This window comes from Etheostoma cragini, chromosome 15 (genome assembly GCF_013103735.1).
Source record: "Etheostoma cragini isolate CJK2018 chromosome 15, CSU_Ecrag_1.0, whole genome shotgun sequence".
Taxonomy (NCBI): domain Eukaryota; kingdom Metazoa; phylum Chordata; class Actinopteri; order Perciformes; family Percidae; genus Etheostoma; species Etheostoma cragini.
The window spans coordinates 5,380,551-5,406,701 of NC_048421.1; the positions used below are offsets into that span (position 1 = coordinate 5,380,551).

General features: G+C 40.6%; 1 protein-coding gene across 4 annotated transcripts in view; it reads right to left on the bottom strand.

Annotated features, from left to right (window-relative positions):
- Nucleotides 1-520: 520 nt before the first annotated feature.
- The window catches only part of LOC117958546 (voltage-dependent T-type calcium channel subunit alpha-1H-like), a 108,556-nt gene continuing 82,925 nt past the window's right edge, over nt 521-26,151 (bottom strand). Inside the window, exons 19-38 of one of the 4 annotated variants that reach the window (XM_034894998.1) lie at nt 25,320-25,679; nt 23,063-23,166; nt 22,761-22,884; nt 22,161-22,229; nt 21,852-22,036; nt 21,578-21,704; nt 20,949-21,074; nt 20,368-20,457; nt 19,160-19,373; nt 15,209-15,360; nt 14,384-14,493; nt 13,206-13,339; nt 12,554-12,624; nt 10,527-10,605; nt 7,739-7,860; nt 6,883-7,041; nt 6,545-6,688; nt 6,131-6,299; nt 3,396-3,553; nt 521-3,287 (exon numbers count right to left, since the gene is read on the bottom strand). In XM_034894998.1, coding sequence (XP_034750889.1) covers nt 1,857-3,287; nt 3,396-3,553; nt 6,131-6,299; nt 6,545-6,688; nt 6,883-7,041; nt 7,739-7,860; nt 10,527-10,605; nt 12,554-12,624; nt 13,206-13,339; nt 14,384-14,493; nt 15,209-15,360; nt 19,160-19,373; nt 20,368-20,457; nt 20,949-21,074; nt 21,578-21,704; nt 21,852-22,036; nt 22,161-22,229; nt 22,761-22,884; nt 23,063-23,166; nt 25,320-25,679 — 4,128 coding nt within the window. In that variant the 3' untranslated portion in view covers nt 521-1,856. Of the gene's footprint in view, nt 3,288-3,395; nt 3,554-4,941; nt 5,148-6,130; nt 6,300-6,544; nt 6,689-6,882; nt 7,042-7,738; nt 7,861-10,526; nt 10,606-12,553; nt 12,625-13,205; nt 13,340-14,383; nt 14,494-15,208; nt 15,361-19,159; nt 19,374-20,367; nt 20,458-20,948; nt 21,075-21,577; nt 21,705-21,851; nt 22,037-22,160; nt 22,230-22,760; nt 22,885-23,062; nt 23,167-25,319; nt 25,680-26,151 lie in introns of those variants that run through there. The other 3 variants (XM_034895000.1, XM_034895002.1, XM_034895001.1) reach the window with 3 other exon arrangements.

Genomic DNA, 26,151 nt, shown 5'->3' on the forward strand with positions numbered 1-26,151 from the left:
AGATAAGTTAATTTTAACATAACTGATATAGGTAACAAATCTAATGTGGTGGGTGAGTAGGGTAAACACAATTTAGGGGTGGCAAATTATTACACTATCGTCGGGTGGGCCGGAGCTTTTAGAGAAATCTACAGTACCTAACACGGCATCCAGCCGCACCCATGCCACCGCAGCCACAGGCAGGGGGCGGGTACCTATAGGAGCATGAACACTAGAGATAGAAAACCTCTCAGTCATCATATAAAATTGGGTTTATATCATATATAGTAGTTCTACAGTATGTACGAACACAAGAGTGTGGTTGTTTTATGTGTGGATGTTACTATATTTTCCACAAGTATATATCATTATTGCACTCTGGCTACACATATTTAGTAAGTATTTTGGTTGTCTTAAGATGTACAGAAACACTAAGTGGTGTCAGAATTGATCCAGCTGTAGAATGGGGGCTCAGAGATGGCATTTCTTTGCACAGGGCAAACACTGGATTTTGTTCCTATTGTGTACGTTATTTTTTTTAATCATTTATCATGAAAAAAACACAGTAGTTTTATATTTTAACTCAGTATAGGAATTCTTTTTTGGAATAATAGCCACATTCAAAATTGGGACAGCACACAAGTTTAGCCACTAGTCTCAACACATTTACACAAGATCATGAACTGTACTCTGTGCAGGGACGTCATTATAGATTAAAATCTTAAAATACATTTGGCCTGCATCACTGAGCCCGCTTCTTAAGACTGTTATTTAGACGCCAAATACATAGAAGTCTGAGACAAAGCTACGGAAACACATCACACCCCTGTTCTCTTTTTCAAAATAGAAAAATAAAATCCCACTCCTGAACCTCAGCTAGCCTGTTCAGAGGAGGTTTGATCTCCCTCACCGCTCTTGCCGGTTCGAAAAGAAACATACATTCATAAGAGGACAACAGAGGAAAAACAAGCAATTTGAAATTTAAATTTGTGTGCAAAAAACATTTCAGATCTCTATAAAAATATGTGCATATGGATAGAGCTATTTTTAATCTCACCAAATACAGTATTTTCCATTATTTACACTGCACAGATACACAAAGAAACATACACTACAGCTCTGCCCTGCTTCCCCTCTCTGTCGTTGCAGACGGAAGAATAACATGGCAAACTTCCATGACAACAGATTTGACAATACTTGCACACAGGAAAACCCAGACACGCTCACTCACTCTCTCACTCTCTCTCTCTCACACACACACACACACCACACACACCCACACACACACACACACACACACACTTCTGCTCTGATCAATGTGATCGAGGAGCAGAGGAGGGGCAAGCAGAACTTCTGTAGAAAACCTGAAGTTGCATATCCCACAATTCCCCCCACGCTCGCATTTCACAAACCACTTCCTGTAAAGGTCAGAGGTTGTCAGCCAGACGCTGCTTCCTGATTGGCTCGCGTGGGTGGGGACAGTGTGTCAAAAAAAAAAAACTTTGGCTACGGAGTTAGGTGGCTTTAGTCCTGGCGTGTTATTAGTATTAGTCCTGAACACACCATGTACAGTGGGTACTGTTTGCCTGGTACAGCCTCAGTGGATGTGCTGTACTTTAAGCTGGGTTTAGGAAAAATGGATCCACTGTCTGTTATTCTACGACGGGACTGTACCAGCATCTCTCTAGAAAGAATAATTCATGTCTTTTCAGTATTCATCAAAACAAAACAAAACAAAATAATCCCTCTCCCAGTTAACTTCTGTCTCTCATTTTCTCCCCAGCAGCAATCTCTCCTGCGGTCCGCCGAGGCCCTTCTACTCCAATTTCAGACATTTAGGACCAATTAATTCACTTCCTGAAGGCAATGCCCAGTGTTCATTGGGCTGTCCTCCGATTCTTTGCACTGAATCCTGCACCGCTGCCCAGTCTGTTGTCGAAGGGGGAAGAGCAGGTGGCTGTATCTGTGTCTGATAGACCGGCCGACAGGCCACTCATGTATCTGGACTGCGGTTCCTCGAAGGTGAACTGTGGGAGGGGGATGTAGTCCCCTGTGAGAGAGGAGTGCCTCGCAGCAGGGGAGAGGGAGTGCGCTTGTGAGAAAGGCATCGGGACAAGAGGTGCATGTGGCTGGATGAAGATGTTTGGGCTGATCGGGATGTGTGGGAGTGTAGGTGTGGATGCATGTGGTGGAGTGTATGCATGAGTGTGTGTCGGAGTAGACGCCCGTGAGCGTATCAATGTGTGTGTTGGCGAGTGTGCTTGTAGTGGTATGTGGATAGGTGTGAGCGGTGTGTGCCTAGGGGAGTGAATCTGTGTGCGCATCTGTGAATCTGCAGAGACGTCTTGTGTGTTTGACTGGGAATGCGGGGTCAAGTCGTAGGATGGGGTCCTGCGTCTTAGCATCATGCTGCAGTCAGCCAGTTTTGGGGGTGAGGCAATTTGCGGGAGTTCCCTCTCTGACGGCGGGTGGATGGATATACAAGGAGGACTAATCTTCTTCTTTCTGTGGCCGCCCCCGACTGACTGCACCCTCACGGTAAATGCCTGACCACCTTTTTCCGACCTGTGGGCCTCACGTGCAAAATGTTGGTTGTCACTGGTGAGGACAGCCTGTGGGAGGCAGACCTCAATAGAGTGGCGCCGTTGGTCGTCAGGGTAACCAGCAGACAATAATGTCGGCCTGTCCAGGACGGCCTGGTTGTCAACGCTTAAAGCCTTCCTAGAGTCACAGTCCATCAATGCCGCCCCAAGCAGGCTGAGCTTGCTCCTCGAGGAGGAAGGTGGTAGCGAGGGAGGAGAAGGGGAGTTGAGAGAAAACGGGGTGGTGTAAGGGGAGAGGGAGTGGCTGCGGCCAACCTTCCCCCTGCTCTCCTGCCCTCCTCCCTCCTCATCCCACCACCTGTGGCTGGCTGAGCTGGTGATGTGATACACTTCCTCATCTGCCGGGTCGCAGAGGGAGACAGCAGAGGACGGTCTAGGTCTCTGTAGGCTGGGAGGGCGCAGGGGGAGGCGGGGGGAGCGAGGTGGCGGGAGAAGAAGTGAGGGAGAAGATAGTGGAGGAAATACTGAAGAAGGGGAGGAAAGTAGAGGATGCCGAGGAGAGGGAGGAGGAAGAGGGAAGGTTGAATGGGAGCAGGATGGGAGATAGAGGGATGAGGGGGAGGAAGGAGGAGGAGGAGGCAGGGGAGATGGAGAGGAAGTAAGAGGAGAGAGGGTAGAAGGGGAGACGGGAGGCAGATGGACAGGGTTGGGCCTCTCCTGTTGCGCACAACCCTGGGACTCCACAGAATCCACTTTAACGGCCACCTGCAACATACATTTTTTTTTTCATGAATTATTTTGAATTGACGTTAATCCTGTAATATGTATACGTGTTCGTCAAAGTATGTAGGCAGCTGAAATAGGGTCTCTCACCTGTCTGTGCAGGGCCCGTGGGGAGGAGCTGGGCGTGGGTGGGGCGATGCGGGTCATGGTGAGGGTGGAAGGTGACCGAGGGTGAATGGGGGAAACGTCTGGTACTTGCAGCAATGCACGGCTATCACATGGCTGGGAGTGGACCGATGTCACTGAGCCTGAAGGTACAAATGTAAAGTGTTAGAATCATACACATGATACAAGCACAAGTACACACCTTCAATGCAAACCCATGCATTGTTGCAGGAAACACATGCATATTTGGGCATTTACAAACGCAGACACACATAGTATTTCCTATTACTCTGGGACAGCTTAAACATAATATTATGATAGATTGATGATTATTAAAGTATAATATCACTAACACTTTATTTTGATAGAATATTTGGATTAGAGCCATAGACTATAAAGATGGATGATGTGTCTCCACTTCCTCCCAATGTAAAAAATTGAAGCCAAAATATCCACAGTTCAGTTGCTGCCATCTAGTAATTTGGAGCCAGATGCTAAAATCAACTAATAATTGGGTGGTGGAGCTACAGTATCGAAGTGATAACCACGCACCGTCCGACCGATCCAAAGTTAATCACAGCTGTCAATAATTTACGTTTTACCCCGTTTTCTTAGCTTTTACTAATTAAAACCAAACCCGGAACCAATAAAAACATTGAATACTTGAGCATACATTAGCATTATAAGAACTATAGAACAGAAACCATATTTGGCAAAAATGTATTTGACATGCACTGTTATTGGATCATGACCCATGTTACCGATGGGACATGGGCCAAACTAAAATTAATAGTGCACGTCAAATACACTTTAGCCAAAGATGGTTTCTGTCATTTACGGTAGTTCATATCATGCTTCTACATGTTCAAGTGTGAAATTTTATGATTTGTGACCTCTACTCCAGCAAGCTACCAGGGAGCGATCGAGATGTTTGGTTTGAGACATTTGGGGAGCTGTCAAGCTGTCCATCTTTATACAGTCTATGATTTGAGTAATGAGAAGAACAATTACATGTTTTTTTTGTTTTGATCATTTTGCAATTGCTTCAAATCTGCTGTCAAAATAAAGTGTTTTCTGAATGAAAATTCCTCAACGCATACAGTAGGCTGCTTAGTGAAGTAGCAGCGCTGAGCTGATTGATAGGAATAGAGTCTTCTAAGTCTGATGTGATGTTCTGCATTAGATCCTGGTTACATTTACGGCTCCATGTGACTAGTAGTTTTGGTAGTCTCTAAATGCAAGTGTGATTGAAAAGAGATCATAAATTCAATCTGTGATCAGCAAATGCCGTGAAACAGTGTAACCAGGGTCTTAGGCATTCTGAACACACAGGTCCAGTACACCTGTGAGTTCAGATGTAATCATAATAAAACAGGTTACAAACATTACAGCAGTGTCAGAGTTAGATCTTCACTTGGTTCTTTCAGGCCAAGCTGTAAATCCACTTCCTTAGAAATCTACCAGTTATTAATAGATCATCTTAAAAAGCAAACAAGAGATACAGCTGTGATGATTGTAGTTTTTTTTCTTAAACGTATATAGTTTTGTGACTTTGCAGCATGGCCATCAAGTTCACCATCATTCTCGTAGAGTATTCAGCCATTCCACAGCTGAGCAGATGAGCCTGTGTGAAGGTTGCAGGGATTCACATTGTATCAGCTCATCCACTACAGTCAGTACCTTGGGACAGAGCTGGGCCTGTCCACAGCCTGGCCACAACATGCCATTAGAATCTGACTGTAGATAAAACAGTGCCTGTCAGTGCTTAAAGTAGTGTCCTCAGCAAGGTTATACTACTTCTAATTTGTCTTGTGTCTTGGTTTGCCTTGTTTTTAAAGACATAAAAAGATTGATTGTGTAAGTATCCACTCTTTATCACTGTTGTAGCCAAGTGATTTTAGCCGAAAACTACATCTAAACAAATTAAATCGGTGACAAGGTTATTTACCAAGGTGTTAAAGGCTACAAGAAACACTCCAATCTCGTACTTTCTTGTTGACAAACTACCCAACTCTAGCTTTTTAGGTTTCTGTCCAAATTCTGAGCTAGAAGGGTCTGTTGTACTAGAAAGACAAAAAAACATTTCTAAAGAGTATTTTGTGGACTTGCATAGGACTGATTAGTTGGTGTTTGTTGCGGTGGACCAACAACATGCCAAACCATTTTCTTATCTGTCATTCTGTGCATCATGTCTTTGTTACTCTGTGTTACTGACGGCTGTTTTTCATATGCCTGGGAAATCTGTTTTGGCATTGCTCAAAAGTGGGGCTTTATAAGCCCTGGAAACCTCTACACATCTGTCTCACATGACTTGAGGACTCTTTACAAACCAGAGTACTTGAAACTTCAGTCCTTCATTCAAATCAAATTATAGCATTAGTCAGTTTTGGCTATAGTTTCTTTCATTTGCGGGTCATGCCAAACAACACACCACTATTTTACAAAACATACATCTTCTGGAAAAAGAGAGCAAAAAAAGAGCAGGAAAAAAGAAGAAATATTACCACATTATAGTACTTTAGTGTCATTTAAAATAATACATTTGTAAGTATTGATTTCAGTTTGGTGCTCAAAACATGCATGCATCATGGAATAATCTTAGGTTTATTGAATGTGATTAGCATCTGTGTCTGTAAGAACAATGCCAGTGGGTGTCTAATACAAAAAAAACTCCATGCTGATTTCATGTCTATTTTTTTAATCCTGAACGGATAAGTTACCTGAATGCTGGTGCTGCGGACTAAGCTCTACCTCCTCTAAAGGGTTGGGGGCGCTGGCGGGCCGCACAGGTCGGAACATGTAGCTGTCGTTAGGCAGAGAGTGCATCCTGGAAACAGACATCTTCCTTGACGACAGCAGATCCTGGTCACCGCACTGCACCTCTTCCTCCTATAGGGGGAGACAAAGACCACAGAGTCTAGCATTGACTGTGTCTTTGCGCAGTATTACTGCCTATTGCAACACATTGTGCTTTACAGTGAATGAAATGAATGAAAGGTCATATCCAGAAACATGCATTACATGCAGTCAGTCCTTCTGTCTTCCATTACATTCATAATTAAATTACATTAAACTTGCCGTTCAGGGTTAGTCAAGTTTCTCTGGATGACTAATGAGTAAAGTAAAGTCCTTACCACCTGTCCAGGTGAATGTGGACATGGCCCAACATAGGTTCCTCCCACCGAACTGTTGTCGGAGGTTGTGCTTAATTTGCGTTGGTTCTCCATGGCCATTTCCAAGGCAATCTCTGCATCCATCTCTGCATCCTCTTTAGCCTCCTGCAAAAGTAGATGGTGTTTTACTTGATCAGTACATTTGCATTATTTACATACAGTCTCTGTTCACACATTCAGTATACTAGACGGGTCTATATATATATATATATATATATATATATATATATATATATATATATATATATATATATATATATGTCTGAATTTCTTGATCTTGGACTTTCTAGTTACTGTACCTTGTTGCTTTCCTCGAGATGTTTCATCAAAACAGCCACCACCACATTGACCAGCACAAACTGGGCCATCAGCACAAAGGTGACAAAGTAAATTGGAGAGACTAAAGGCAGGTAGGAGAGACAGTGGCGGTCCTCTGGATGACACTCCCTTAACGTGTCCTTACAGGACAAAGAAAATTCAGAAAGAAAGTGGGAAAGTGAAAAGCGAAAGAGTTGAATTTACAAAATTGTCTGTCCAATACACCAGAGGCTGTATCACAAAGTTTTGAAATCTTAAATATATGAAGCCTCATTTAGAACTTTAGAAAATTAGAAATATTGAAGACTTTTAGGAGAAACAATCTGCAGCTTGCTAAATGAGAGTGAGTTAAAGACAAAGCAGTTCCATGAGGCGCTTGCATCCACAAATTAAATATGAATGTAGAAATTCTAAAAAAATTGTAATTTAAACTTTATAGAATTTGTGATTGTATTGTATCAGTTTCCACTTTACATTAGTTTGATCCCTATTAAACATAAAAACATTCTTTCTCTCAAAGATTTACATTTACAGAAATTAAAATTAGGTCATACAAAATTAAATGACTGCTTATGATTTAGATTTTCTATATTTCACACAAATGGTAATACAAGAAAACACATTTTCTCAATATTGTTTTGTTGATATCAGTGGGACTATGTGGAAGATATATTTTGAGATATTTGACTCAAGATGTGAACATGTTGACTTTGCTCAGCTCCAAGCTACTTTAATATTCATAATTGGTTTTGGAGGTCATTGCTCTCTCTGTGGTTACGGGATAATCTAGTCATTATTTGTGTGTATTTGTGTGTGTGTGTGTGTGTGTGTTCATACTTTCATAATCCCATTCCAGTTGTCTCCAGTGGACACTCGAAACAGTGTGAGGAAAGCCATCCCAAAGTTCTCGAACGTTGCATGGCGACTCAGACCCTCACATGGGTTGTTGTCATTGCACACTAATCAACACACAAACATCGACAGATAATAATTGTGCAACAGTTTTTAACATGGTGGTTAAATAAGCAAACATGGTGGAATAAAAATAAGCAAAAATGATCACATAAGTGCCAGCGTCCCAATGCTTTAGTCAGCAGTGTACACTGAACACACAAACAGCTGCTAAGCCGTGTGTCCCTGTGGACATGACGAACGAGAGGAGAACCGTCTCCATCAGTCTCAGGGTCAATTTGCCAGAAAGGCCCTCAGGAGCCTGTTTACAGAATCAAAACAGCCACTGAAAGATATCTTCGATCGCCAGGTCACATTAGCAGGAGGTTGGAGAGACACGAGACAGTCCTTAGAGTATTGTGTGGCTTGTTTCTTATTCTAAGGATCAACCACCATGGGAAAAGTGAGGGCTTTGTAGCTCAGAGGAACAGAATACAACAACTTTTCATTGTGATACATGGAACAAAACTTTACTCATGAGGCTCTTTTCATGCTACACGGAAATACACTAAGAGACAAAACAATAATACTATCATATATTTGATCATATTTAAAAACGCCACAGAGTAAAAAGTGGGACAGATTTTTGATAAACTCAATGACACAAAATAAAACCAGTATTACTCTAAGCTACTACTTTATTTGTATGTAAAGCTGAAAACGTATTAATATTAATGTTTTGTTTATGCTTTTGTTTCTTCTGGTGAAGCACTTTGTAAGCTGTTGTTTTTAAAGGTGCGATACAAATGAAACATATTGTGATATAATTCTCCCTAAGTCTGAGTCACGGCCCAGTGGCATAGGACATTCTGTTCCAAGAGATCATTAATTTGATTTGATTCAAATCTGTTCAATACCATCTATGCTCAAAATACCTGCTATCCTAACCGAAGCTTCAATCCCAAATTGTGAAGATTTACATTCAAACCCTCATTCCATCCCCTTTTATATTTCCCTTGCCTATGACCTTCTCTTATCTGTCCAGCCTTCTGCAGACACCACAGTCACAGAGTACACTCCCTCAGTGCCGACATACTGTATCACCCATGTCTTAGAACTCCCAAAGGAATTCTAGATCTTACAATGTCTTTGCTCCTGTTGGAGGGCAGAAAGATTTCATGAGCCAATTACGCCAGTTATCGGTGGCCAGATAATTAACAACACTGCATGGAGCAGAAGCAGGATAAAATGTTACCATAATACTGTGTTTATGCATACTAACCCTTGCGTGGAGGGCTTTACTACTTTATATCTTCTTGCTTTGTATTCACGGTCATCTTACACATAAACAGAGTTCTCTGATGAAAAATGTGTTATTGAGAAACGTTAGAAAATATAACTTAAATGACCACCTTTCGGTTGTTTGCTCCGTCAACCAGTCAAGTTTCAATGTATACCCATGTCTGTCCAGACTCATTTAATATGTGTAGTGAAGACTTTAAAGGGAATTGAGCTGGGTTTGTTTGGGGCGAAAAGTGAATGCTTCACACACATCTGGCAGCACAGGAGATCTATACAATCCACACTGATTCAAGATGGGCGCACAATATTATTCTCATCAATTAAGAACAAATGCCATTAAGCTGAATAATGGGTTTTTGCATTGAATAAATGCCAGAAAAGAGATTTTTGCAAACACTATGATGTCACTTTGAAGTTGACCTTCGACCTTTTGGATATAAAATATTGTCACTTCATCGTACTAAATTTGTGTGAAATGTCATAATTAGCAATAGGGCTAGTTATTTCTTGACTATGTGGACATTGCAAAATATGAAGAGCTTCCCTTAAGATGGTCCTGAGATATAGCATTCACGCAAATAGGATGGACGGAATGATGGAAGTACTGCATTAAAGGAGAAAAGAGATGTGTTTTAAATTTTTTTTTTATTGTAAAATTTAAGAATTCAGCAGTGTGAATTCCCAGAATCCTCTGAGGAGCTAGAGAACAAAGGCTCAATATGTGTTGAGCTGGAAAAAAACACAACATGATGTTGTAAGTACGACGTAAAGTAATAGTTTCCCGATCCTGACAAAGCTTGAATATTTTCCACCTAACTGCTGTACAACCCTGTAAAGTTGACTCCCTCAGCTTCGTAAGCCCTTAAACGGGATTTAAAGTGAGGCACAGACAGAAGAAGGCGTTCACCACATCCAAAAGCTTTTGTCAGCACCTTGAAAAAAGTGAAAATCATAGCAAAAAATAGAGAGGGGTTTTTCTTTACAAAAAACAGACATCCTTTTTGTTTTGCCAGTGCCAAGTGGGAAGAAAATAAAATTTCAAGGTAGCAACCTCTCATCACCAAGTTGTTATTATGTATTATTTTGTCCTCCCCAATGCCTTTTCTGCTAATCCTCTACCCTTACACATTGTTGTGTTGATGAATTGGATGGAGCTGGTCTATTGAGAAAGCAATATGTAAATAAATGTGATCAGGCAAATGTGAACTTTTCTTATTACGAACGGGTCTTTCATGTGAGAGTGGGGGAGAGAAAGAGAAACAGAAAGACAGATGGGGGTAGAGAGTGAGGATTCAAAATGTGACAGTTTAGGCGGCGACATTTGCTCTAAGTCGTGACTGTGGTGGTAATGAGTGGATTCTGCTGAAGACTGGAGACTGTAGTGTATGTGTGTATGTGTGTATGTGTTTTATTAGCCAGTAGTGTGACTGACCCAGTCTGCCAAAGAGCTCCACTCCCAGCGCAGCGTAGATGAAGAAGAGCAGCATGAAGAGGAGACCGAGATTTCCCACCTGGAAGCAATACGCATGTTAGATCCCCCTCTACACACCAAACTCTAGTGTAATACTGCTTGTTTAAAGCTGAGGGTAATATAAGACATTAGGATTTATTTCATTGTATTTATTCCATTTGACAGTAATCTAACCATGCATTATAAATGGAAATAACAGTTGCTGAAAAGGTCTTGCACCAAAGTCCGCTTTTTGCTCTTGTCCACTTCTTGCACTATAAATACCAGGCTGATACATGTTAGGTTGCACACTGACATTTCACTGACGCATTGACATAGCTCCTATTCAAACTTGTGATCGTACATATCCCACACTGAGGGCTAGGGGGCAATTATTTGCTGGCTGGCAGGTGTATTGTCTTTGTACTTCAGAAATGTAAGGTAGAGAAAACAGGACATGGACCCTTTACCTTTTATGTATTTATTTATTACTGAAAACCTTCATTTACAGTGGCTTAACAAAGTTTACACACCCAGGCTGAAGTTGATTAAAAAGAGGAATAAAAAAAACATAGCGATAGTAATAGGGAACTTTCCCTAAAATAATCTCTCAATGCAAATCAAACCAGCTATTAAGCACACTGAAATAACCCCATGCCAATCTCTATGTATGGTGAAGGGTATGTGATGATATGGGGATATTTCAATTCCAAAGGCCAAGGGAACTTTATCAGGATGCATAGTATTCTGGATCCATGAAATAACTGGCCTTTAAAAATAAAAGTCTGCCTGCCTCTATGGGAATTTAACATAGGGGTGTGCGTATGCCCCTTGTCTTTTAAGGAAGAACATTTATTTATTTAAAATATATTATTCATTCACAAAGAAAATTGGTGTCATTAAAAGGTTGGATGTTCCTAAATATTTTGAAATAAGGCATTAAGATCAATTTCCAAAAGATGTTTTTTTATTCCTTTTTTTTGTCAATTTTAGCATGGGTGTGTAAACCTTCTCAAGCCACTGTATATGCTAACTGAATTCAGTTACATTTTCCACACAGGATGACTACATTGATAAACTGCCCGTACCGGTACAACATCATAAACACTAAACTAGAAATCTTAAAGTCAACAGACAGACATGTACTCAGTGTTTTTGCCAGTAAGAAATCATGGGAAGCTTCTTCTATCAAAACTCTGAGCTGAGTTATTGACAGCAGCCTTCTATTCAGTACACTAAGAAATCTCGTGCTGAACATGCTATAAAAAAAAAAAACAAGTCTGTCACTGCATAAGCATCATAATCTGTGCTGCAGCTGCTCTTTGCCTCTGGGAACTGTGCCAAGCAGCAGAAGAGAAAGACCTGAGATAACTCCCACAACAGCTGGGGACATCCTTAAAAAAAAGAGTGTTGAAAGAAGAAGCACTCAGAGTTACATCAGGGAGGAAGTTGGCTGTACATTCAGACTCCATAAGTTGTTTTTTTCAAAATGACAGCACAGCTCAACGATCAAGGTCTAATGCATGCAAAAATGCTGTATGAAGTGACCATCTCTTTGAATCATTCCTTTAACTGGTTTCTTTGAACCCCTCAGCTGCACCACCTACTTTTATTGTGACTTAACAAATTGGAGCCAATAAGACACTGCTCAATGGTACTTTATTCCGAGTTTGTATCATGGCAAGAAAAGCTATGTGATCCATGTGTTGTTTGGGATTCATGATCATGTATATTTAATAGTATAGTAGTTATTTAGTTCAGCTGTAGGGAGGTATTAGAGTGATGGCACATCATGCAACATTTCAGGGCCAGAGGAGAAATTTTCTAATGTGGAGAGATATGACGCGAGTTAAATATTAATCAGCCAGCATAAATCTTTTAGAGAGCTCCCTATCCCAAACAACACCTTCATATGTATCCTATACTCATAAAAAAAAAAAACATTTAAAAAAAACAACAACCTGGAAGCACTCTTTAGTGTTTGATACCCCGACAGAGTTGGTGCTTACCTGTGGCAGCGCTTGCATGACCGTATCCAGCAGAGATCGCATCCCTGTGGCCATCTTCAGAAGTTTTAGCACTGCAGAGAGACACAGCATGCTTAAACAGCTAGTTGTTTCTGCTGGAGCATTTGCTGCAGAATTTAAAATTTATTTGTAGAAGCCAGCCAGGAGGCATCTGTGACATATTACTTTTAAAGCAACACCAAAGCACTTTTCCTCTTCAGTCCCCCTACAGGTTGGAAGTGGATTTGTCCATTATCGCTGTCTCATTTGAACTACAGATCTGCTACCCAATCTGGCAAACTTGCATAGTGCAGTTAAAGCCGGCAGAGGGCCGCAAAGTGAATGTACAAGTGCTGTTCCCTCTGTTACGAGTTGATGAACCACTGAAACGATTTTGGAAACATTATTTTAAGGAACTAAAGAATCTTTGGTGTTGCTTTAATGCTGAATTTACAAGAACATACACTACAACAGTTGTTGATAATATTTATGAGTGTCTGTCTGTAGGGAAGACTTACAAACTGACAATAACTTACTGTATGTTTTGTAAGTGTACAGGTATTGTATAATTATTTTGAATAGTTAGCGAGGTTAGACTGGTGTGTGTGTGTGTGTGTGTGTGTGTGTGTGTGTGTGTGTGTGTATTTGTTTCTACCTCGTGCTATTCTGAGTACTCTCATGATTCTGATGATGGTAGGATTTATGGGCAGTGCTGCGTTCATCTTCAGCTCCTCCAGGGTGATGCCCATGATGGACAGCGCCACTATAGCTATATCCAGCTGATTCCACCTAAACACACGCACATAAGCATTCTTATACACTTTAGGCTCGTAGAAGTAAGAAAAAGAGTCTTTACCTGTTGTTACTCCAGTTCAGTATTACAAAGAACATGTGCGGCCTCTGACAGACTTCCCTGTTTGGTAACTCAAAGTTTCCCCAATCATTTGTTATAATACTGGGTAGTACTACTTGATGATCTAGTACATGTATGTATGTTTCTAATCTACACAATAAGTGCTACTGTGAGTTTGCTGAAAAGTTGGAACAGAAGTAAAAGAAGGGGAAGAAAATATACTGTTGATGGAGATTAGTTAGTTTAAATAAATGGGTAGCCGCACCTACTAATCTCTATAGTCAGGGGAACACTGAGTTTATGCCTGATAAGTCTCCACAGACTGAATACACTCACCACCCAATACCTTCATACTAAAACAAGGGGCCACCTAAATGTATAATATCAAAGTGCTATTTGGAGCTGGAGTTATTATTCCACACCACAGGACCAGGACTCCCCTGGCCACTTTGCAGAGCATCTACCACTGCAGGGTTAACAGGAGAGCCGCCTCCAGCACGCACTGTTCACACCTTCTACCCACCCGCCAGAGGTGCAGAAGTGTTAAACGCGGGACCCCCAGACCAAAGAACTCTTTCTTTCCTTCTGCCACCAGACTTCTGAACAGCGGATAGGAGTTTATACTCAAGTTCTACCTCACAATTGTACTCAACTGTTTACATTTCTCCAGTTTTACACATTCATTACTTACACTATTTCCAGTTCACTGTACTATTATTATTATTATTGTTGCTTTGTTTTTCACATGCTACCTTTTAAAATAGTTTCATTTTGTATAGTTCTAGTATGTATTGTAGATTTTACATTGTTTTGCATTCTGTGGACAACAAGGTAAGAATTGCATTGTACATGGAAACATGTTTCCTTACTGTGCATATGACAATAAAACTTGAAACATATTGTAATTTGGAAATAATGACACATACTGTAGTCAGTTTACATCATTGTGTGTTGTGCATAATCACATCCCACTGTGTTACCTGTCTTTGAAGAACCTTTGTATGCCAAATGCCGTGAGTTTGAGCAGGGCCTCGACGATGAAGATGCAGGTAAACACGTAGTTACAGTACTTCAGAACCTCCTCCAAATACTGAACACAAAAAAATACAGGAATTATTTTAACACATCTCTCACAGATTAGATGCTATTCATTTTCTGTGGCAATATTTAATAATTCTTTACAATGTATATTTGAACATGTTCTGAAAGCGGTTTTTACTTTTAGTAGAAATTATGAAAATAATTGTTTAAAGTTTTATTGCTGGATGAAGGAAAATAACATTCACGTTCCAAGTTAATTTGCAGAACAAAGTAAATTCTAATAAGATTGAAGAGGAGCAACAGCTTCTCGGAAGCCCTAAAATGTATCACTGCTGGAAGATTGTGGCATCTCTCCAAAAATACATGAACAACTTGTGTCTTTATAGGAAAAGAATTTCAGTGCTGGCAGTAAACCTATTTTTGGATTCAGAGTCACGTGTTAATATATTTGCATTGGCTGTCTACACAGAAAATCCAAAACACTGCAGATTCACAGATCATTGGTACTTAGCTAAAGCTGGTCAGCATTCAGTCATCATTAGAGGACGGCTTGACATGCACAGAACAGTTGTTGTACAGCGGGCAAAGTAAAAATGCCCTCTCGCTGTGTTAAAATTAAGTTAAGGGAATGGTTGCACAAGAGCATCTGGTTATTGTGGTTCTAGACACAAAACTAATTGCATTTCATTTTATTTAATGTGTTGGTTGGTATCTATCCATCCAGGTAACTGTTATATGTGTGTGTCTATGTGCCAAAACATTACCTGCGGCTGATTGTAGTGCTCAATGCTCATGGTGAAGACGTTGATGCAGATGATGAAGGTGATAAACAGGTCCAGGTAGTGGCTGGTACACAGTGTGTGGATGGACAGACGAATGGGAGAATAGTCCGCATAGTAAGGCCTCTGCTTGGCCTCTGGATCACACAAACACAAACATACAAAAAAATATATGCAAAGACGCAACAAGGAGAGACACATATCAAAACGCAGACGGACAGAAAGAGTGAAACTGTAAGTAACCATGCTACGCGATTCAAATATTACAATGTGACCAGTGGTGTGCACAGGAAGGTGCAGGGGCCCAGGTAGGGGAACCACCACTGCTCTTTTTGCTCAGGCTGCCCATTATTTTTAACCAAGAAAGCTCTTTCCTTAAAGGTCTAATGTGTAGGAATTTCTCCCATCTGGCATTAAGATCATATATCGCAATCAACTCTCTTGCACCACGCAGTTCAGTATTACAGCTACGGTAGCCTTCACCCTTCACGCTTTGATGGTGGGGGTCAGTATTCATAATAAGGACAAGTTTTTGAAGAGGAATACATATTTTGATAACGAACAACTACAAAAGTTACACACTGGACCTTTAAAAATATTCCTTTTTTCACTCTCACACCACATCAGAGGAGCCCTTGAGCAGCCTGGGTGTCCGACTGGCATCTCAAGTACTTCCCTTCTGTGTCCTCACTGTTACCCTTCTCACTGTGGTTTCCATTATCGCCCTCTCCCTCACACAGTCTGTGCACATCACTGCCTGTATGGTATGTTGAAATAAGAGAGGACATGAGAGTCACAGCTAGGGTATATTGTTAATTTCATAATTCGCAAACAGGATTGAAATGGATCAAATGTTAAAACAGACTGCAGTTCATGAGCTTAAATCGTTCTTGACTCGTTCTTGGATACCTACAGTGTTAAAACCTCTCCTCACCTGTTTCAAGGCATTTAAGTGATCCTCCCTTCTCCCAGTCTTTAATAAACAAACCCTTGACCTACCCTATATTGAACTAAAGGAAGTAGCAAACAAGTGTATAGAGTGCTGCAACAATGAGTCCTAAAACCCAGAAATAAGCTAGCATTTTTGCATTTCCAATTTCATTTGTCTCAAAGTCAATGGGTTTTTTGAATGTGATTTTGGCTAGATGTCTAATAGAAAGTCTGTGGTTAACAAAAGCTTAAGATATTTTCATTTTTTGTTCTATGTATAAACTGTTAATCTATGGTTCTACAACATAAAATATGTCAACAACCAACTTGTGGCTTTTAAATGTCTTTAAAAACAAGTGGCTAAATGAGACTACAGAAGTTGTCAGGGACATTAAACGTTAATGAATGTAAGAAGACCAGACTTCCTGATTTGTATTGATCCTCACCCTAATCTACACTCTTTTCATGGTCTTTGAAGAAGGAGTCAAAACTGGCAATTGACACCATTTAGAAGATCAGGTCACAATAAGTGGAAAGACTTTTGTGGAAGAGGTGGTTACACTTTACTTGAAAGTATCTACACAAGAGTGACACTGTCATGAACGTGTCATAAACATTATAAACGTAAAATATGTGTTCAGAAACATTCAAGTAAAGTGTTGCCAGAAGGTAAGCACACAAAATCTAATTATGAGTTGAAAGCCTAGTGGTGATGTGTTAGCTTTCTGCTTCTGGCAATTGCATTCGAGCTTCAAAACATCATGAAATTGTTGGTCAGTTGTTGAGATTATCTCAATGTACAAAACGTGCAGGTTAAATGATGTTTGCCACACAGCTTATTTTCTGCAAAAATCCAAAAGCCAAGGAAAAAAATCATGTAGGCTTTTTGCCAAGTGAACAAGGGCGATGCTAACTTTCGGGTTGGCCTACAAAAAAATGTCATCCTTGCAGCACTCTATCCCTGAAGAAATTCAGAGAGCTCCTTTAGAAAGCATCATTGCAAGATTAATTGTCTCTTCATTAATAATTAAATTCTTGTCAGGGCAGAGAGGTCTCGCTATGTATTCTGACCTAAATGTAAGGTCTCCATTAAAACACAAACTACAGAAAATATTTTCTAATGGGTGTGTTGCTCCGTCTTAGAAGGGCGCTGCATTACAGCCTTTGAATAATAAATAGACTTGTAGTGTTACCGTAGCACTCAAAATTGTTATAAAAGATACAGTATGTAACTATGTTTTGACTGTGCACTCGCATGTCCATAAATGACGATTGATTATTGTATTTGCGGTACGTGCATGTTTATGTCACCCCCCCCAAAGTACACCATACCCTGTCCCTACTGCATGCTTACATGCCTTTGATGTACAGGATAATGTCTATGGTTGAGAGGGGCTGCGCAGTGTACGTTCAACAACACAATTGGTAAGTGCTCTTTTAATAATTACCAATTTCTTTATTCTCTCCATATTGTTTCACTGCTCGAGTTCCTAACTCTTTTTGAAAGCTTGTAGAACATGACTGTGATGTGGAACATACACTGGGGCCACTCTTCTCCTTGATGGCATCACTACAGTCATATTTACCCCTCAGGGAAATCTCAATAGTCTAAAACCTTTTTTTTTTAAATCTTTTTCTTCTCCGTCTTTTGATTGATGAGTACACTGATTGCATAGCCAAACACTGGAGTTAGGTGTTTTTCTTCTGGGACAGCTGATTAGATTACATTTGTCTGGACCTTTAGCAGCTTTAGACCAGTGAGACAATACAAGATAAAACGAGCAGTGCACTGCTCCCACCATATGCTGCCTCCTAGTGTAATTCTGTGATTGATGTGTTGGGTATAATTTAGTTTTGTAACCAAATTGTTGTGTTCTTTGATGTTTTGGCCAATAAAAAACATGTGCTTCTACCCAATTCCTTCTTCTCTTTTCTTCAGCTCAACTGATCCCACAATAAAAGAACAAGTCCTCACAACATACCGCTTTGTAGTGTGAGCATTTGAACACATTTTTTTGCAATAGGTGGTGTGTTTCTGATGTTTTTGCCAGCATTTGCTCTTTTTCCACAAGCGGTAACTAAAAGTCCTGTGTATCTAACAAGCTTAACATATTCCAACAGCTCTATTTCCCAAGGTATTTGCAAGTATAGCAGCCAAAATGTCTGCTATGTTTCTGAGTCTGCCAGTCAAAGCAGGTTGACAGGAAATGTCCTGCTTTCTCTACCCGTGTCGAGATAGACGCCGCAGGGTCGGGGTTGTGCATGCACCCGGAGGAAGGGGCGTTGGCGCTTCACTGATCAAAATTTTGCTAGCAAAATTTCCTAAGACACATGAAACAAGGAAACTCGATCGGCTTCACATGCAAAAGGCACATAACATTTTTTTTACAACTTATTACAGGTATTAATCGGTCTAATTGTGCATTAAAGCAACACTTCAGTCCCCCTACAGGATGGAAGTGGAATTGTCCATTACTGCTGTCGTAATGTCTCATTCGAACTACAGATCCGCTACCCAATCTAGCATGATGTATTGTAACAACCTGTAGGGGGACCGAAGCGGGAACATTTCCTTTGTGTTGTTTGAAAAATGGTACTAAAGCAGATTTTGGTGCTGAAATAAGGGACTAGTAAATCCTAAAGAATTGCTATTGTAATCTTTGACACTACAGTTATGGCAGTTTGATTGTTTGAAGAGTGAGCATACAAATGTTTAGACAGATTAATATAAATGTACCGTTGTGAGCTTGGTTAGGTTGGCCTGGTCCAAGGTTTAGCATGCAGTGTTAGGGGAGGGCTGCAGTCATGCAGTTACATGCATCAGACTGGCATAGCCTACACCTTCTGTCAATGATCAAACACTGTTTGCGTGAACTAGCCAGTCTTTCAAACTCTCCCTCTTTTTTATAGTCAAGTCTGAATAAATTGGTTTCACTCTCTGTCATTCTCTTTCTCTTTTTTTCAGGCTCTGAAAGCAGGCAGTGCTCAGAAAAATAGACTACCGACCAGCCCCTCCATTCTCCTTACTCCTGCGCTTTTTCTCTATCATTTTGAGCCTCTTCTCTTCCCTTAAGCGGGCCTCCTCCTCTTCCTGGTCCTGCCGGCACTTGTGGAAGTTCTCCACCACGACACCGACAAACATGTTGAGGACGAAGAAGCTTACGATGAGCAGAAAAGAGATGAAGTAGAGCAGCATCCAGGGGTTGTGGTTTCTTACAGGCTGAGAAGAGAATCAGAGAGCAGAGTTAAGAGGATTGAGCTTTTTTTTAATAGTTTGTGTGTTTCTCTTAGTAAAGACACAGAAAAGCACAGAACTAGTTTTGCTTTTTGTGCTTTTGAGTGGGCAAGCAACAGAAATCCCAAATGCCTCAAAACCAGAGGAAAGTCTCACAGTATCTTCATCCTCACAAAGAAATTATCTTATTACACATAGCAAGTAGAACAGTGTAAATAATTTGAAAATCCTTGGTTAAGCTTTCCAGTGTTCTAGGAAAATTTACCTGCCAGTGTAGCGGTTTCAAGATTTATCCTAGTAATGTCACAAATAAAGACTTTGATACTTTGGTTTCTGGTCACACAATTTCTTGTGTTTTTACAAGTATGAGTATTAATATGACTCCACTATTTCAGCACATTACACCAAAGGCAGTCTTAGATCTGAGGACAGCCTCATCAGTTGAAGCTTTGAAGTGCCCGCTATGAACTCACCTGAGACTGTCCTTTGCTTAGAACCACCGCAGTTTAAATGTGCTTAATGTTTCAAATTAATCCCATGATTTTTTTAACCTTGTACTCTGAGTGTATTTAGGCTGTCTTCAGGGCAGTGATTTGCATATCTTGCTATCAAAGCTTCCAATGGAGATTACAGTGCCATTGTTCTCTAACATGCACTACAGTTCAATTATACCACGCCTATATACAGTGGAGTTTTATTACTGCTTATGATGTTGACTCAGATGGTGATATTACATTTTTTGACATTTTATACGCAACTGCACAGTATGCACTTCACCGTAAATAGGCTTACAATAACATAATCAGCATAAATGACAGATATTTTAAAATGGTTCCCTAATCTATTGTGACTTATAATGTGTGAGTGAAATTGGTTTCTATACACACAGGACTGGAAATGGATCTGGTGTTATGTAGCTAAAATCGAGGAATGAACGTGTTCTATACCAGTTTGTTGCGGTTAATTCTTCCCACTTTACCTGTTGGTCCACTCCCACTGCATCCAGCCCGTCATACATGATGTTGACCCAACCATCCTTACAGGACAGCACAAACAAAGACATCAGAGCCTGGAAAGGAAACAGAGAAATAAGTTTAAACACAGAGATTTTTTTTCTGGTTCTAATATCATCACACACTTGTGCAAGGTCAGCATGGGATTTTTCCTCCCAATGATAATTAGTGGGTGTCAGGCAAAGATGCATATTCAGTCTTGATGACTAAGTTCATGTGAAATAAATTTTTAATAAAATTTGTAATTCACATTCTTAAAGTGAGAATCAAAAACCTCCATATGCAAGTGCTAGAATGTAAGACAACCCAACTCTGTCAAATTTAATTTAAAATGTATCACCGTACTCTGATCCCTAGGGAAAACCTAAGCCACTATTGTATTTACCACAGTCACTACTAATAAATGCAATATTTTATTATTACTTTTTAGCTAGTTCATTGTTTTTTGTAGATTACATTGGCCTGAACACTAAACATTTACCGTCCCTCCAACCTCCCTCCCTTCCCGTCCCTCTCCCTTTCTCCCCCTCAGTCCATTAATCCATACCTGAACCAGGTTGTCAAAGTTGTACTTCCTTCGTATCCAGCGGTAGTTGGCCTGAAGACAGTCAGACTTGTTAGTGATGTTTTTCGTGTCCGGACCTTCACAGTGGTAGAACTTCCCCTTGAACAGCTAGCAAGTGAGATAGAGAGACAGAGGTCTGCAGCGCCAATTGGCTTCCATTTACACATCATCTCACTTGCACTGGAGTTTACAGCTTTTTAAACATCCAACTATTAATGCCAGCAATAAAAGGACGTTTTATAGAGCAAATTCTTATCAGAGGATTTCCCTGAGTGCTTGGCTAAAAACTGGCCTGGGGGGTCATGTAGTCCCTTTTCACGCTAAACCTAATTGTTATTCTGTCAAAAACTCACACTCTTAAGGGGAAAAAAATTGCCCATTGGGTATTCAAAGACACTTCCAATCCCCCCTCAAGCCACAGTCACATTTGCAGCTGCCCAACTAGACTGACATTTACGATACAAGGTTTTGTCCTCAAGCTTAGAAAAGGCAAATGACAAAGCAGTATCAGAAGTGCAGCCTGTCCATTGGACCTCTCCCTAGCTTTGGGAAATTGTGACTTGTTTAAGGCAAGCACCAGTTTGTGTGTGTTACTGTGTGTGAATGCATACCTGCACACCCAAGATGCCAAAGACAATGAAGAAGGCGCAGCAGATAAGGACAATGTTCCCGATGGGTCTGAGAGAGGTGATGAGCGTCTCCACAACCAGCTTCAATCCCGGGGCTCGGCTGATCACCCTGGAACACAAGAAGAGGGACATAAAGATGTTCATTAGTACCGGCACATATAGTCCAGAAGATATAAATCCAAGTGACAGACACATGATATAGGGTGGGATGTTTCCTGTATGCGTGGGGCTTATATACAGACATAATACTGGGTACCTCAGTGGGCGTAGTGTTCGTAGCAGACGTAGGACTCTGAGGATTCCCAGGATCCTGTTTCCACTAGTGTAGGCCAGAGAGACCAGAATGTCGACCAGAGACACAAACACCAAAAAACCATCCAGAACATTCCAGCTGGACTGGAGGTAAGCCTGCTTTCCAAAGCAGAAACCGAGAGCTACAACCTGGAGAAGCCATGATGGAATTATTATCTCTTAGAATTTAAATTAGAGAGTTATTGATGCAGAATTGTCAAAACGTTAAAACAATTACTTAGCACATTCCACAAATAACTGAAAGAAATCTTACCTTGATGGCCATCTCTGCCAGGAAAATCACAGTGAAAACGTAGTTGGACACACTCAGAAACACTCGCTCCTAAAGAAGAGGGACATTAACAAGAAGACATAATGAGAATTAAGACAATGTTAACGTCTCAACATTTTGTCTCTTTGAATGGAGCAGGTATCAGCTGTTTTTTTATTTAGCGTGTTTCTTTAAGAGAGTAATTTATTGTGGGTAGTTTTTAGCCTTGATGTTGTGTGTTCCAAAAGCCTCCAGTCAGGTTAATGCACAGGAAGTTTCTATAGGATCATGTTGCACATTTCACCACTTTGTACAGTAACCAGTGGAAATCAGTGAAGACTTTCAATACATATCTCTGCAAAATAGACAGAACATCATCTTCTTTTGTGTTATGTTATTTAATGGTAAGCCCATCAGAGCACCAGATCATTTTTTATGTTTGCTGTATCATATTTACCTATGTAACTCTCACAGACAGTGTAAAAAGTTTCATGACTGAAAAGCACTTAGACAATACAGGAAATGTGTAAGTGCATGTGCAAGTGGGTGTGCATGTGTGTGTGTGTGTGTGTGTGTGTGTGTGTGTGAGAGATTGTGTCCTACCTTGCTATGAAGCTGTATCTCAGGTCTTTCCAGAGCAATGGTGATGCAGTTGAGGAAGATGAAAACCAGAACTACATGGTCGAACAATTTGTGAGAGATCACACTTTGGCACCACCCACGTAATCTAAACACACAGACACACGCACAGATTCATCTACAAAAAGTCTATGGTCGGTTAAAGCTATTGACAAAACAATTAGCTGTGAAAAAGCAGCTAAAAAGAAACTAGAAGCCCACAGATTGATAACTTGCATTGTGTGTGTGTGTGTGTGTGTGTGTGTGTGTGTGTGTGTAAGACTCACATGCTCTCTGGAGAGAACAAATACAGCGTCCAGTCTTCATGCTCAATGCACCAGCGCGGCTTCATGTTACGGAGCTCTTTTCTGATCCAGTACCAGAAAGAACTCTGCAGAGGTAAGAGGTCAGACGTCAACATTATCACCAATAGCAACAATTAACATTTTCTTTGCTATTCATCATTACCCACCCTCATTATCATCATATTCATGCAACACAGTACTGTAATTCTGATTCTGAAAATGTACAATATTCAAAATTGTTTACAAAAATTGTTCAGTTTTCAGCCATTTGTACTTAACTCCCGTATTCTGTATGTATAACGATAATGTAAGGCAAGGCAGGGCAGCTTTATTTGTGTAGCACATTTAAGCAACAGGGAAATTCAAAGTGCTTTACATAAAACATTAAAGAGCAGTTAAAAACGATACAAAAATTTAAAACTGATAAAATACAAGAAAAAAGATACAGTGCAGTATAAGAAATTACACATTAAATAGCAATTAAAAACAACTAAAAATATAAAACCAGATAAATTACGAGATTTTAGGTTGCTAGTGTGGGACAATGTATAAACCGTTGATCTATGCACGTAATCCACCTGCAATCCTTGCTGTTCCCAGAATAACCCCGGCCCCACCGGTCTTACTTTTTGAAAAGGAGAGATAGTCTATGGGAGCGGTAGCAACATTGCTAAAGGGGAAATGCAACTTTAATCCCCTCTACAGATGGATGTCTGCCTGAGCTAAACTAGAAATTGTTATCTAATTTCAGTATTCACTTTTCATGCAACCCCAGCCTCAACAGTGAAAACATTTGTTCTGGATGAAAAAATGACTGTTAGTAATTTGTATGTACTCCTTAAAAACTTGTTCATGTACCGCTAGGATATTACGCACACAGTAGAAACACTTGGCTGTGGGGTTAGTGTGTTTACCTAAATAGAAACCTCTACTGATAGACATGGTGAACATAACAAAAGAAAAATACAATTTCTTGAATATTATTTAAATGCATGTTGCATAACTTAAAGAACAGAGAGTTTGTTTGACAGCATCAAGAGCTGCACTGAAGGAATTAGTTATTTGCCCGATAAACAATTGCACCACAAAAGCATTCAAAACTGCATAGTTTAATTTGAGTGTCCACAGATTTGCTGATGTTAGCCCTTCCACATTTACATTTATGGGTGCACAATAAACAAGTGTTTTCTTGCATCAGTAGATATGTAGATAACTGGACCATATCTCCCAACTTAGCTAGTCCACAAGCACAATAGAAACCCATTAAAGTTTCTAATAAAACAAATAGAGGAATGCTTGGGTGCACAGCTTTTGAACTTTTGGATTCTAATTGAAAGAAACACAAAGTCAAGCCTTCTGGTGTGTGTGAGGAAACTGGATGAAAAGAACTTGCTGCTTAGATATCCTTGGAGCTGAAAACCATAATCCCTGACATAGACACATGGAGAGCTACACATGCATGCACGCGTCTCAGCTGGCATGCACACACTGACACACATACAAACACACATGCATACACTGGTGGAGGATCTGTTTTTAGCATCCCATTTTCGGTGTGTCCAGAGAGAGGCCTTTTGTTTCAGTTGATTTCATGGCTTTATAAACTCAATTTGGAGCCAATAAAACTATCAACAATGTCACAACTGAGGTCATCCAATACCATTCTCAACACCTACACCTTTCTCTCACACACACACACACACACACATACATATATAGACCCACACACATATACATGTATATACATAGAGACGCACAGACAGACACAAACACCCACACATACAAACACACACACAAATGCACAAACACACTGACACTGTGATTTTATACCCACTTAGAAAACAATTACTGGCTAAGCAAATCAATTACAGCATGACAATTAACACTCCTCCAGGGCTTGCGGTGTTAACACAAAAACAGACATTATAGTATCTCAAAGGAAGAGAGAGACAAAGGGCAAAGACGACAAAGAAGAGTTGAGTGGGGAATGTAAACATAATTGGAGAGGGCAGATTAAGAGATTATGAATTTACATAAAACAGCAAAACCACAGAGGTGGGACTGCTGAGCACACTTGTCACACAGCCTAGAAAACTTTTAAAATGATGGCTCAGGCCTGTGTATGTAATTGTTAAACAATCCACCAGGCAATATTGTGCTGAAGACCTTCAAAATCTGCTCAAAGAACTCGCTGTACATCTAAATGTTATTATGAAAGCCATGGTTCATGATAACTTACTTCATCATCCATGTCATCTTCAGGCGAGGAGTCATCCTTGGGTTCGGAGTTCACATTGGGATCATAGGTCACGGTTCTCCCATTACAGTCACTGTACTCCGCTATTATGGAAGGACAAAGAGTGGACGCCGGCAGCAGCTCCAAGGATTCTGGTCGTAGTCTGTTGTTTCCCCCGGCCTCCGCCTTGTCCTGCCCACCATCTTCCTCCTCTCCTCCCTCCCCAGACAACAGGCTCTCCCTCTCTCCGCTGGTATCTCGCCTTTTGAGGCTCGGCGCTCTTCCCAGACTGTTCCAGCTGGAGCGACGGCTCCCCCATGAACGAGGAGGAAGAGGGGAGCGCCGGCCGGGACTTGAGAGATTCTGGAGAGACAGGAAATAGGGGTAAGCATAGTGTGTATGAAAGTATGTCTGTCTGAGCAAGAGTGTCAGTTTACTAGGATTGTTTTATGCCCATGAGCTAACAACGACGGATTATTGGCTCCCAATACTTCTAGATTTAATTTAAGGCATCCATGATATACCTGCGGAAAAAATAACTGTCTACCTGTGTATCAGTGTACCTGCTATAGACTGTATAGTCTGTTACACAGACCGGTGGTATGAAAAATGCAGTTTGGTAAACCTGCAATCTTTGGAACCATTGGCGGCATATGTGGTACCTGCACAGTCCGCCTTCTCTGTGCAGCGATGTCAAGATTTAAAATGAGGTCAGATAATATAATATTAATGAATAAAATGTAATACATTTCTCGTATAAAAAGAGGACTATGTGAGATGTGCTCCTCCTCAGTCCTTTGAGGTGAATGTAGGTAATCAAGACATCCCCCATGGT